A 14,972-nucleotide genomic window follows, 5' to 3' on the forward strand; every position below is an offset into this window, starting at 1 on the left:
TTGGGTTTCTGCTGCACAGCAATGCATCAGAAAGGTTAGCCTGCAGACCACTGCGGCCAAGGAGGACGACTGTCATACACCTCATATATGGATTCTGTGAAGTGTACATCATAGCTGATGGTGATAATCCCTGAGTAAACAAATAAGGACATTTTACTATGTATTTATTCATTATTAAAAGTATTTCTTTTTAAGAGATCTTATTCAAAATCAGGACGCTGCAAAATTCAGGGCAGAAGTGTTTATTTACAAACAAAAGTCAGCTGCAGTGCAGTCGCTGTGGGGATTCATTGTTTCTTTATGCATTTCTTTTTTTTAAACTGGGGGATTCAGGCTGATTGGCAACATAATGAGCAACTTCTCACATTTTTTCCCATCTTTTCTTTACTTCACAACAACCTACATTGCCGTGCAAAAGTCTTAAACTGACTTTCATTTCTTCATATTTTGCTAAGATAACAGCACTTGCAGTGTGTCCTGAATCACTAAAAATGAAGCCATTCCCAATCAAATTGGTATGCTGGGTCTATATCTCACAGTGGATTTCTGTCAGATATAGATTTTGTGTGTCTGAAGTGCAGCCCAAAACCATGACACTGCCTCCACCGCACTTTAAACACAGCGACAGACACCAAAGTTATTATATTGTTGTGTTTTCTAATCAGCTGTTATTTTGTTTCAGTTTGTTATTATTATTTGTGTTAAGATTTGTTTTAGTTTTTGTGAGTTACAGAGTTAGTTTTTAGTGCTTTTAATTATTTTTGTATTCGGGGCATATGCCAGTTGCAAGATTTAAGAAAATCAGTGCAGGTATTACAATAAAAACACGGCCGTTAACTCACCGTCTTGTACACATCCGGAGTCTCAAACATTTGCATCCAAGCCTCTGTGATAATAGATTTTACCAAAATAACAAAAGCTGAAACTATTTCCTCTCTGTATTTTTGATTTTAGTTTTCTGAGTTCATCAAATCCTTTTTTTTTTTAAAGTTCTAGCTAATATCGTTGTTCTAGGTAACTCATCTAATTTTTAGTCTAGTTTTAGTTTACCACTTCTTCTTTCGTCCTCCACTTGTCCAGTTTTTTCTCGTTTTTTAAGGACACGCTGGAGAGACTACAAAGTTTTCAGCTGACAGCTCTCTGAGAATCACATTGGAAATGATTCTTTGGCATTTGTTGTAGGTTCGGCTAAAAAAACGGGAAGAAATGTCTTTTTGTCTAAAGATACAACTTAGAATTGTACCGGCTTCATCTTTTGAGTTAGGTGAATGATTCATAAGTCAGTTAAGTGGCTCAATAAAAAAAACATTCCTCTGAGAATTGCCAATTTTGAAAGACAAACTTTAAAAGAAAGAAATCGAGAGAAGTCTGGCTCTTTTGAAGAAATATGTAAAAAAATAAAAGGTAGCTCAAGATATTTTCACATTCCCGTTGTCTATACTGTCATAATAATACATACTCATAGATACCTAGAGCTCAAAGTGAAAGCATTCCAGTTCATTTATATATATTTTTTCTACTAAAAACGTCTAATTTTGTCTCTCTCTTTTTCAAAAAGCTGCTGCAGGGAAAGTCGATCCCTAAACTGGGCTCACTGGATCAGATTGAAACAGGAAGCGGCGATGCAGAGGGGCGGTACAGCGGGGACTGTGACGATGAGGATGGTTGTGCCGGTTCAGGCGCTGGTGAGGTTAAGAGGAAAGTCTCCAGAGTCTCCAAATGTAAGTCGCTCCCCTCTGTAACGTTGTTACTCATCCGTCATCACACGAGCACCAACATAAACCTGACAAATAAATCTAATAAAGGTTTCATAAAACAAACAGACTGAATTGGGTGCAATGTAGCACCTTTATGGAGTCATACATATGTCTTCATATGCCTTTCACCTTATATGAAGGACACATTCATTTATGCCATTTGTCCGTCTGCATGTTTAAAGTTGCAGGATTTTAACAGGAAAGCTATTTTTTTAATGAGCAAAACTGTTCAAAAGCGCAGTTGCATAACACCATATTTCAATAAGACTTGCTCCACTCTCCACTTTATGACAGTAATAATAATAGTCATTAAAGATAATAGTTGCTATGGGGACATTATTGTAATCAAGGCCTGTTACTTTAAAAATGATTGCTCCTCAGTGGATCACTAACCCCTGATGAATCACAACTCTCCTCTTCTTCTTCTTTTCTTTTTTTTTTTAACCTTTTACACTCTCCTCTGCACACAGATTCCTCCTCTCCTCTCCATCAAACATGCTAACAGCCTGATTAATCTCCCCTCTCTCGTTTTGCCTATGGCGACAATAAGGAAAAGGGAGCAGAAGGGGTGGGGGGTTGTCCAAACAAGCCATTCTGTCCGTGTAAATGTTTCCTCTACTGCTTGTCAGTCTGGCTGGAAGCTCTGGGCTGAGAGAAGCTGCTTAACAATCACTCATCTGAGGCTGCAGGGAGGCTCTGACATTTATCACCCATTACAGCAGATCCGCCCTTTACTTGTCATAGGCCAGATTAGCCTGTCCACCATATTTATGACCTGTCTGTCTGACCTCTGTCAAGCATCTGTCCCCTGCCACCTGACCCTAACACAAACACTGTGGATTCCCCCTCCTGAACCGCACCACCTCTGGTCAGTCAGTTATGACTTCAAGTTTTTAGTTCTTCTCTTTTTCCCCCTTAATGATCTGGGGTTTATTTTTCTTATTTTTATGCTCTATTGTTGTGTAAAATTTAGAGTTATTACAAATTACAAGCCAAAGATAAAGCAGCTAAAAACAAGAATTTTCCTAAAACAACAACAACAAAAACAGCCAGTCCAAAGCTTTTGAGGCTATAAAATGATCCAAATGCTGATTCATCTCAAGCACAAAAAAAAGAGAAAAAAAAAGTGTAACACATGGGGTTGAATCCAAAACACCTCTTCAGCTTGTAGGAGTGAAAAAAGGTCACTGGTAAATAGGCAGCCCACTATTCACTGAATCATTCTCCATTGTTTGCCGCTAAAATCGAGACAACAAATAAAACATAACTGGAGACACAGGTTAATGGATATGTGTTAAGTCCTCATTTGACCAGTGATATGAGAGTATTAGTCATGAATGAGCACGTTACAGACGAGCTGGGCTGCTAATACAGTGAGCAGAAAGAGTTTTCCTCCCTCAGCACACACGACTGTCATGTTGCTGCAAACGGTCTGAACCTGTTGATTAGAGAAAAGGATTTGTCTCTCATAATTTTTTGATGGTTCTTGGTTTCTGCCAGTAGAGCAGTAGAACAACTGGAGAGTTGTTCGAGCTGGCTCTGCAGGTCGGCGAGGTCGCCGTTGAGTCTGCGGTTCTCCGACTGCAGTTTGGTGAACTCGGCGTCCTTCAAGCCCTGCGACAGACTGGCGACCTGTCCATGGAAGCGAATGGATGGATGGATGGAATTTATAAAGCTGTCGCAAGCTTATAATAGTTTTGCGGTAACCAACGGCAACCAATATGAAAATGCCAAAAGCGCGCCGTGCCTCGTCTGGCCTCTTGAGCGATCCGAACCCCCACAGACTTCCGTGCTAATATGTCAAACTTTACACCAGAAATAAATGTGTGTACAGTTTAACTTGTTTAAAAGAAAAAAAGTTCAGTTCTTTTTGGCCTTGTATAAATATCTGCTGCTTCTGTTTAGTGCAGTGCAGATGTAACCAGATTGGTGAAGACGCAGTCAAACAGCAGAGGCTGACTTCAAATTTCTGCAAAGACAGAGAGCTGCAGATTCAGCTGAGAATCCTCTGAAGGTTCATCGCTAAGGACCGCCTGTTCGTATTATCACATTTTTTTTCTCACTTTCTTTTTGGTCCCTGAGTCTGATGTGCTACAGTGCTCAGCTCTCACTTCAGTCAGAAGTTTGTCTAAGACAGACTGTTATCAGACAAACTTGTAGTACAAATGGGAATGAGCTATGTTGTTATTTCCAATTGCTGGAAAGCTAGCATGTTAACAGTATTCTCAATGTGTGGAGCAATTCATTTAGCTTTGCTTGCTGCTGGGAATACAATTTTTAGTTCTGCGAAGCTGCTACATCATGCCGGAGCTACAGAGTTCATAAATTGGCTGCCACGAGGTTAAATCACAGTGGTTTAGATACACTATTAATGAATGCTGTCGGTTTTTATTTGAGTCCATGTGCAAAAGTTCAGAAACAGAAAGCCGCAGAGATGAAAATACAATATTAAACTGCAGAATCAGAAACAAATACAACCAAAAAATATGCACCCAGGTGAAATCAAAACTAATGTTCATGTAAAATCTCGCCAGCAAACGGAGCTCAGAACTTGGAGTTATGTGAACTTGTTTAGAAATTGTTAAAATCTCACAGCGAGCATGTGAGATGCCAAAAAAGCAATCAGAAAAATAAATGATTTCTGAATATTTGTAAGAAACTAAAAATGACAGAATTCCTGTTTTTATACCCAAATTGGAGGCACTCTGGACATCTCTGGGATTTGAGAGGGTGATTAAGCCTGACATTCAACCTCTCAAACTATTTTTTCTGCCCATAAATGCAAGTAAGTAACAGTAATTTAGCATCCTAATAAAAAAAAAGTATTTTACTACTTGTTCTGCTTGTAAAACTGTAAATTGGAAATTTAATGGATAACAACATTAATCACCAATACTGTTAATTTAGGGCAACTGTGGTATAGTCCTTACACCGGCCATGGTTGGTCTAATAAATTTGTTAAGCAGTGTAATGCTGTGGTTTGTGTACTAACCTTTTTTGCCCACTGTTTCTACAAACCATAAAAGATGCAGCATATAATGCACATGTTTTTATAACGAGTACGCCAGCCTATCAGAGTAAACTGTCACATTGAAGTCCTTGAGCGTCAGTTCAGAGCTTAAACACCATCTATAATTTGATTAGATTTCCTTCTCTGCCATTATTCATAATCCAACCTCTTTGTGTCTTTGATTTTTATCAGCAGAACATGCTGACGATAGATCAGCGTGATAAGGAAATCAAATGGGATCAGCTCAATACTGACAATAGGAGCTTGATTTAAGGGATTATCCTCATTATGCAGAATGACTGCTTTGTGAAAATGTTACGTATGTGACAAGAGGTGACCGTGTGAGCGGAGCGGCGCATTGTTCGAAAATCTGAAGGATTTTTGAATATTTAAGTGAAGCATTGTGTTCCAGGTTTCCATTTTGGAAAGAGCAGTTAGCCGTGTCTGGATCTTGGTGTATTATGTAAAGCACACGCTGAAAGAGATGATTGATTCACTTCACCCTGTTCAACATGGAGGTGCATCGACTTCTCACAGCTCATTGGCTAACACCGACTCTGAATACATAGAACATGTATTCACAGTGCTTCATGTTTTGTTCCCCACATCGGGTCCTGCTTTTACAGTTGGTTCACACCTGCTCGTTTTAAACACACATGCACACACACATCTGACTTTTAGTCCTTAATTAAATTAAATTAACATTTGATGCTAGTGAGTACCTCAATTTAAAAACCATTGTAAGATCAAATTGTTGTGTATTGCAGCTGATTGCAGAGCATGTCAAGCATCATAACCAGCATCATAACTACCAATTATAATATTGATAATTGGAATACTCATTTAAAAAAAAGCTGTACTTTACACTCGCACAAAGCACGCACAGCCACAGCCTGAACCGATGCGGCTCCACAGACACGAGGTAAAACTCTTTTTATGTTTTTATTGCACGAATTCAGATCTCAGAATAATTGAACCCCTTTACGTTCCCCAAAAAAACAGCAGGAAGACTGATTCCAGCTTTGATATCCAGACCTTAATGTCTCCAAATGAGGTGAAGTCGGAGACTCTAACGGGCACCTCCTGCAGCCTTTCTTTATGAACCCGATGAGATCATTATACACCTCGGTTACTCACATAAGAACTTTTGCCTAGCTTGGCTTTGGATATAATAAATACAGTTTTGCAAATGTAGTCATTTAGTTATTATTCATCACACACTGCAAAAGAACAAGCAATGTTACAGTCATGCTCCTGCCTCTGTGCGGCTGCATTGTAAAGTATAATTTTATCATAATCTCCATCTCCACAGGACTGACACTGAACGGTTAAAGTAGCCGCTAGGTGGGCAGCTCCTGACTCATCACGGTGAAAACTGTTTGCACCTGGTCATGTCCCACTCAATGCCATCTACAGAAGGGGCAGTTTAATAAAAACACAAAAGTAGCAACACAGAAAACTGGTGATGACTGGTAAATAATGCTCTTCTTTTGGTGCAAAAAGCACATATATTTCAGCTATAAGCCAACCTAACACTTACCAACAGTGTTTACCTTTAACAACTGTGAGTAATGTTTCAGACATGAGTGTTATTTCTCCCTTCACCATCTGTGGAAAGGGCTTCTTGTGTCTAAATGTGTACCCCCTAAAAGCTGCTTCCTTCCCTCTGAGTCTTGGTTTGCTGGATAGATCTTGCCGATAGAACGTTTTAGCAATGCTTTTATCTACTTCGGCTTTTGCGTTCACATGCTGCTACCCTCAGGAAAGTTGTATGAAGAATTGATGTAGTTCAAATGAATACTGGAATTTGCACATGTTGACATATGAATTGAACCACAAACTGAAACTTTTACAACAAAACTAAACTAATTTTTGCTGAAAATGTGACCTTACAATCTTGTATGCCTGGCTATTTTCTGCTAACACTGTAGGCGATGGGATGACTTGCAAGCTATGCTAGCTTGGTGCTAATATCACTTTGCTATGTACTGATTGTTCCTTGTATTGCATGCTTCAATACATGCTGTTTTTACAGAGAGCCCTGCAGGGCATGCTTGGATATTTCACAGCATAATGGAAAACCCTAAACCCTGTTGCTAGAAGAAAAATTCTTTTAAACTGAAGTTTGTGTCCTACAGACTGACATGTAACCCCTGTAGCTTTGGACAGCTAACAAGGTATTTCTTGCAAACTTATCTGCTGCTTTTAGCTGATTACAACAGATCCATTCTAGGCAAAGCAGCAACGAGGGGCTCGTCGACTTCCTGGGATTCAAAACTAATCTTAGAATCGGATGACCTTTAAACAATACCTGCAGCGGAGAACATCTGTGAGCGTTTTTGTGCTCCTATGCCAATACTCAATAAGAGACCTCCTATCTGGCCTGGAATAGCTTAGCAGTTAGTTCAGTCAGACGAGTCAGTGTGATTGCTTGCAGCGTGAATGCAAAAAGACAACTGTCAGACGCATTGGCAGCAGGAGAGACACAAATCGATTTCTAGCAAATAAGCACAACGAGAGGAAGGGAAGCGGCTCCTTTAGCGTGACTCTTATTAACCAGTAGTGTCTCAGCAGGATAACGTTCAGCGTTATCTGAGCTCATACCACTCAGGCCTGTGTTAAATGACTGGGAATTACACTAGCTGTTGTATCTAGAACTCCTCCACTATCTAATGTTAAGCGATAATGGCCATAACAGCAGTCAACAGGGGATGAGCACACATTTAGTAAAAGCAATTTTCCATCATGCTTTACAGTCTTGTATATGTTCCAGCTCTTAAATGAGGGATCTGAGAGATGGAGAATTACATCAAGGCCATTTTGTCGGACATACAGTATACGGTAATAGGGCGATCACAGTGAGCCCTTTGGAGTTTCCTACCAGGTCCAGCAGTACTTGGCTGCACCTATTATAAAGATGTTTATCCTCATTACAGTATGAGATCAAATTAGGTAACCTGCTGCCTCCTCTGAGCTGAATATAATGGGATCAGAATCATTTGCACAAGTGTTTCTCATAAGCTGTTGACCAGTGCTCTTCACTGCGCGGACTCCTGGGTTGCCTCATCATCACTCAATTAAATTGACCTACTGAACTAGTCTCTGCTGTTACATTTATCTGTTTATCTTCTAAAATTTAATGAATTTTTAACAATCAAGTCATTATTCGACATCACTTGTATATTTTACGTAGATCGACTCAAATTCACAGTGTCCTTGGTTTATACTCCTGTAGTTTTTAGTTCAGATTGTGTTGAATGTGATTAATATTGAGGAGCTGTAACATGACAAGGTTTAACTTTTGGACTTGACCTGTAAACCTAAATTTGAATGTTTTGGTATCCTAATAAGTGATCCTAATAACGTAGATGCTAATGAACACAAACAGGCCCTCTTTAACTTTGCGGTCAGGAATCCATCACCATTATAGCAGCAGCTGGGTGCTGAAACAATCCACACCTACTGGCTGAAGACTAGAAACAGAGCTGCATAAATGAACCAGTTAAATAACAAGAGACTCTCAGTCTGACTCCCAAGTGAGGACAGTAAAGATCGTTAAAAATCTTGACAGGGCAATGGCACAATCCAGCTAGTATGTGCCGTGAAAATTCCTGTCAGACATCAGAGTCTTGAAGTTGAAGGGACAGGTGTGTCAGTGCAAGCACAAAGCTCAGTGGGGGATAGAAAACAACACCAGAGGCTCAAAGACGCAGCAGCTACTGAAGACAGAGACAGAACTGTCACTGCAACAATTTCAAGCTGAAACAGATGAACTAGAATACAATCTGGATTAGACAGTGGTGGTAGAAGAACTCACATCATACACTGCACTGCAATAAGACTCAGTTTACATAATACCCTGTTGCAGGGCTTATACTTAGAGTATAAGCCCTGCAATAAAAAAATATAACCTTAGGGAGCAGTAGGCAGAAAGTTAGAAAATGAGGAGGAAAAAATTAAAATACAGCGGTCCTCCCGAGGCTTACGTCTTACCTATCACTATGGTTGAATAATAGACTGTAAAGAGGTAGCTGCCGGCAACCTAGCCCAGGAAGTTGTGTTTGTGGCTATTAGGTAGCCAAATGTTACCTTCAAATGTAGTCATCAGCTTACATGACCAGGAGAAGAAGAATCTAATTTGAGACAGTCACCAACTTCACTCCATTTCTCAAAGTCAGTTTTCATATCAACATATTTAATTGCTTTTAATGTCAGACTGTATTTAGGACTCTCTCTCTTTCTTTTTTTTTGGGATCGGGTAAGTCTCAATTTCTGTTTTTGGTTGTTTTGCTTTGTTAGGCAGTTGTTGCCCTTTTTAATTTTTTCAACAGCCAACTGAATTTCTTCCTCTCTGAAAATACATGTGATTGGTCAGACTCGTTAAATCCTAAAAACAGAACCAAGATGAGCTACAGAAGTCTTGTTTCCTTCTCTAAGAATCATAGTACCAGAAGCTTAAGAGATGGTACCAGTATAATGACATGATTTACTATTATCACTGTAAAAGCTAAATCCTTATCCCTTCTATTTAAACGTTTAACATGCCATTGTAAATCATTGACTTGATGGTGGGAAACCATTTATGTAAAATGTTAACAATGTTAATGTTAACAGGACTACATCAGCTTACGGTAAGTGTTTATATAACGTTAGTCATTGACTAACATCAGACACTGATTGCACAACAGCAAAGCAACTGTCTCAAATAAAATCTGTGTTTTATTATAACAGCACAAAGTACTTACCCCACCTTCTCACCTTTTTTTTTTTTTTGAATGAGTCAGGAAGGAGCTGTCACGCCAGCTGCACTAGTTGCCATCTTCCACATGCCTCATGTAGTTTTTACTGCTCTTGTCCTCCGTCTTTAGCATGTAAGGATATGCTAGAACTTGTAGGTTTATGCTTCTGATACTGATTCTGGTGATACTACTACTATAGAATTATCATTTTATAGAGTTGGATGTCTCGAGACCGGTCTTGGTCTCGAGACCGGTCTCAAGACCACTTTTACGTGGTCTTGGTCTTGTCTTGATCTCGACGGACTTTTGTCTTGGTCTTGTCTTGGTCTCGACGGACTTTGGTCTCGGTCTTGTCTTGATCTCGCTGTCTCGGTCTTGCTGTCTCAGATCAACATAGTGGTCGGGAGATTTGGAGTCAACAGTATCCATGACACACAGCGTAATGTTCGATAATGTATCATGCGCAAAAGCTTTAGCTCTAAGAGCCGTGCTTAGAGAGTGCTTTGTAGTGAATCAGAATAGTCGACTCCCATTGAGCGAGAGCCGGCTCCTCAATTAATTTCCTTTCACTGCTCAGCTGTCACACAGCGACACACGGTGGCTCAGCCATGCTCAAATCCCTCCACATTGTGGTTTATAATCTTCAGTTTGATGTTACAATTTTATCTATATATAAAGTATAACTGAAACCAGTTACATATTTCCCATTCTTTAGACAGTTGTTGGAGGTGATCGCTGTTTTGTCAGATGACTTTGGGGCCAGTCAGTACCATCATGTCAGCCCTCAAAAGCACACAAAAGTTAGTCTTTTTTGTCCCGGTCTTGGTCTCGATCTTGGTCTCGCCTCAACTTGGTCTTGGTCTTATCTTGGTCTCGATACCCTCTGGTCTTGGTCTTGTCTTGGTCTCGGATTAGGCGGTCTTAACTACAAGTCTATCATTTGAGCGTTTTTTTGTTTTCAGTGAGAGAAGATTTTAATTAAAACTATGAAAACAGTTCTGAAAATTAAAGTACTCATAAATCAGAAAAAGCTCCATGTGACAGTTATACTATTTATGGGTTAAAGCTTCTTTCACTTGCTCCCTTATTCACACAAGGTGGATCTGCATAGTTGATTTGGCAGATTTTTTTTTAAAATCTGGGATTTGTGTCTCCTCTTGGAGGAGGAGTTAGGTACAGGTGTTAACCACCTCACCATGGATCCACTACACTATTTATGGTGTTACTTACATATTATTGTATCAGTAAAAATCCAGTAAAGTAATGCTGTGAAAAAGTATTTCACAACACATATTTATGTAGTATTTTGCAATTTAGTGAAGTTAGAGCTGGCTCTCGTGTACAGACTTAAGTCATACTATTAGAATAAAAGAGTATAAAAATATGCTCTATTCTATCATAATTGAAACTATAAATAGATAAGTAATAACTCTGATGATAGCAGCTTTAACAGTGGCACAGGTAGGCAGTGGAATAGATGATATAATAGAGGTATTTTCACTATGCACTTTGCACTTAAGGGGATACTGCAAAATAATACACAGCTACTAAAACTATGTACACAGTATCTGTCACCATGATTAATAAAAAAAAACAAATGTGAAAATTAAACTTTGTCAGTGTTACACAGATGATCCTTAGATTGATTATTTTAACAGGATTTTGACCAGTTGTAATATGTTGCAATAAATCATTTGCCAGATGTGAAATTGATTGAACAACCATAAGACAGCACAGCCCTCGAGGACTTGCAGAATACAAGGTCAACAACACACTTAGAGACTCCCTAGAAACTAAAGAAGTGTGCCCCCTTTGTGCTGTTGTGCTTTAACCCTTTCAGTCAGACCCGCATGAAGACTAGGGTACAGGTTTATGAGGGGAGGGCAACCATCAGTCAAGTCGTCTGCACGCAAACTGTCAAGCTGAATGACAGGAGGATCTGCAGAAATGACACAGGAAAGCTATTTGGAGTGGAAACATCCGGCTGGATGGAAACAAATGGAGGGAGAATAACTAGAACTGAAGGGGGCAAGCTATCAAAAGGCCACATAACAGATTGGTGGCAGGAAATCTGCAGGAGCCTGGGTGTTCAAAGCTAAATAAGCCAGCAAAGGCACTGTGTTTAGGTATATAAGGCCTTAATATTTAGATGGTATTATACAAAGAAAATAAGGAGACAGTTGTAGCTGTATTATTAATATTATATTTATAATTATATAAATGTAAATGAGACAGTCGGGGTGAGTGTCAAGGACGCTGTGTGACATACAAAGCATTCATGAGTACATTAGTAAAATGGCTCCTGTCATCAGCAGACAGATGATGTGGCTGCCAGAGACTGCCAGAAAAAGACACCATCTGCCATTTGGTGGGGGTGCGGGGGTGTGTGCCTTATGTAGCAAATGACTTTATCATGAGTATATATTCTTAATTCAGCATTTTTGAGAAGTTCGTCTGGCAGTGTTTTAATTACATGCTTTTTATTTATTTTTTACAAGCACAGGTACAAACATGCCATCGATTTCACTGTGTTTAGAAATATATTTGGGGCAATGCACAGGCAAAGCATTCATACCTGTTTAAATTTTAAAGACCGAGAACAAATTAAAGAAAAAAAACTCTTTCAGCCAGGTCCGTGTGGTGGACAGGCCTCGCTAGGCTCTGTTATTTATAAGTGAAGAGATGTGCTCGTACTCAAATGTAGCAGGCAGCAGAAGGAAAAAGTTGCTCTGGCCTTTGTTGGCCTGAATGTGATGGACATCAAATAGTGTTGATTTATGTTTAAAAATCTATTTTGTTTTTATACCACAGCCAGAGATACAACCCCCCATATTCAATTGATTTATCTTGATCTTAAAAAACTGAGGAAAAGGTTTTGCCAGTTATTGGAAAATGAACACACTCCGCTGGCTGTTCAGTAGTGTTGCTGCTTAACCCTGTAACACCAGGAGTAACATATTTGAGTTTTATTGAGATGTCTACATCGTCAGTGTGATTTGATTAGGTTTTTTCCCCCCTGAAAAACCTGATGTATGCAGTCAGACACACGCAATGCTACTGTGAGCAATAAATTACACAAACATTTCAACTCAAACTCAGCAGGGTTAACCAGTTGTAATGTCTGCAGATATGAAAGACAAAAAAGGACAACATGATTTAAGTTGTGTCGCCTTCATTTTCTAAATGCTAATAAATGAGGAAATACACATAACACACCTTCCCTGTGATTTTCACTTTTCTTCTCTCCACCAGAGCTCGAGTATGAGCTTCATGGTTGTTTCCTTGGTAACTTTCGATCCACGTTTATTTTTTGTGGACACGTGATGTGCTTTATGTTAATGTTGCTTTCTCAGTTGCATTTAGGTTACCTTGACATGCCCTAGATTACTGAACTATCTCCAAAAGCATATTAACCCCACTACCTCCTACTCATCTGCAGATTGTTCAAGGTTTTAGCTTCGCTGTGGTGGGATTAGTTTATGTAATCAGTCTCTTGTGACTCATCACGAATGCCTCCCCCGTTTTCTGTGGGCTTATCTAACTTATATGGATAATCATGCACCTTTCTCTAACTAAGCCTGCTTTCAACTACTGGAAATGACAGATGTGTGAGACCAATCAAAATGGTCGTTATCAAAGTGAAATTAGGAGGGTGATGTAAGCAAAATAACAGTGCTGTGTAAAGCTGTGCTGGCATTTTTAAACATCCAAGATTTTATGCATTAAAGTTATATCAAACTGCAGAACCACATTAAAATGCCTCTGTAATGCAAGACTCTGCCAAATTAGTGACCCTGAAAGAACATTATGTCTTGGTTTATTGTTACATGTCTTTAGCATAATTACATGTCATCAAAAACATACTTTGTTTGACAAAACTGCCCACAACTTTAAGCTTTTTTTTCATACTTCTTTCCCTTCCTTAAATATACAGTAAAATACTTTTTTTTTGGTTGCTTACTCACATAAAGAACAACAAAACAAAACACAGCTTCACACCAATAACCATCAAAGCAGGCAGATGAAAGCGTACAGATTAATATCAGTTATGTATTAACATATGGTCACAGCGTAGATTGAATTCTCCTTCAGATGAAATACACACCTAGCGTGTGCGCTTTGACCATCATTGCCTGCTCTGACACAAACATGCTTGGATGAAAATGAAATGCAATTGCTTTTTGATTTGCCACAGTAAACATAATGACATTTTTTCTTGTACGATAATAGAAACCTTGCATTTTCTTTATCATTTCCCTCCCAGGTGTTTGTGTTTTTTACAAGCAAAGCTTTTTAACCACAGTAAGTTGTCATTATCTTCAGCGGCACATTCTTGTTTTTCAATCATTTTCTCATACTTGGCATGATTTAATGGCTGGCTTAATGAGCTGCGGCTTGAATGTGGAAGGACATCTCATCGTGTTAATGAACCATGAAAAGGGCAAGCACACATCATTGTGTGAACGGTTTTAATAATCAGCCCAGTGTCAGACACATGGCGCCGTCTACCAAAACTGTGCTCTGTCAGTAAGCACTGATGCCGAATGTTTTATTTAGACAACTTATTTTCTGATAGTTCAGCAATCACTGTCTTCCCTCTGCCGCTGTTCTTCATCTCTCCAACTCTTCCTCTCCCTCTCTCTCTCTCTCAACTGTATGTGCTACCAAATTCATGTTTTCAAGTCTATACCGACTTCCCACAAATTTGCTGTCGCAAGCTCAACTGTGATCCTAAAATGGTTCATTAGCTTTCCCATGAATATTTATTTTCATGAAAGATCAAGTGCAAATCTTATTTTATGATGCGATGTCACTGGGAGCATTGGCCTAATGTTGACTGTCGAGCTGTTTAGAGTCACATATTTTATATTTACTGCTGTTAATGTAATTTTCTGATTTATGTATTTTTTTCTCCCCTTGTGTTAATATTTTTTCATATTTTTTCATTAGTTTCTCCTCTAGAAGGAATGCTAAACCTTTGCTTTTGGTAAAACAAGCATGTAAAGATCAACAGGCTTTGACTCTAAGGCAGGCTTTCAAATGCACATTTTAGTATTGTTGCTAAATGCAAATGATTTTGCAGTAACTTAAGTGTAATGAGCAAATGGGTAGCAGTTCTTAAAATAACCAGCCCTGAGCTTAGCTTAGTAGCGCTAACAATAGCGCTGCTAATCACAGATCTTGATTTAAATTAGATACCATCTGAATCTGTTGGCAAGGGATACTATTTTTGCTACCTAAGACTTTGTGCTTTTCTACTTCTTCTCTGTCAGTGTGCAGTCTGTTTTGTAGTTCAAGTTCTAAGTGGTGTCACAGACCAATAACAGTCAGTGTTACCAACTTAGCGACTTTGTCGCTATATTTAGCGAGTTTTCAGACCCCTTAGCGACTTTTTTTTCTAGAAAAGCGACAAATCTGGCGACTTTTTCTGGTGTTATTGGAGACATATTTATGACAACTTTTTGA

The 14,972-nt window shown here is 39.1% G+C and overlaps 1 protein-coding gene across 1 annotated transcript in view; it reads left to right on the top strand.

The window, feature by feature from the left end:
* gpc5a (glypican 5a) overlaps positions 1-14,972 on the top strand; it is a 144,662-nt gene that overhangs the window by 88,921 nt on the left and 40,769 nt on the right. The window contains exon 8 of the mRNA XM_005724211.1: positions 1,559-1,721. Coding sequence (XP_005724268.1) covers positions 1,559-1,721 — 163 coding nt within the window. The remainder of the gene's footprint in view (positions 1-1,558; positions 1,722-14,972) is intronic.

The sequence above is a fragment of the Pundamilia nyererei genome, unplaced genomic scaffold, assembly GCF_000239375.1.
Source record: "Pundamilia nyererei isolate P.nyererei 1_Seehausen unplaced genomic scaffold, PunNye1.0 scaffold00011, whole genome shotgun sequence".
In the NCBI taxonomy this organism is placed as follows: Eukaryota; Metazoa; Chordata; class Actinopteri; order Cichliformes; family Cichlidae; genus Pundamilia; species Pundamilia nyererei.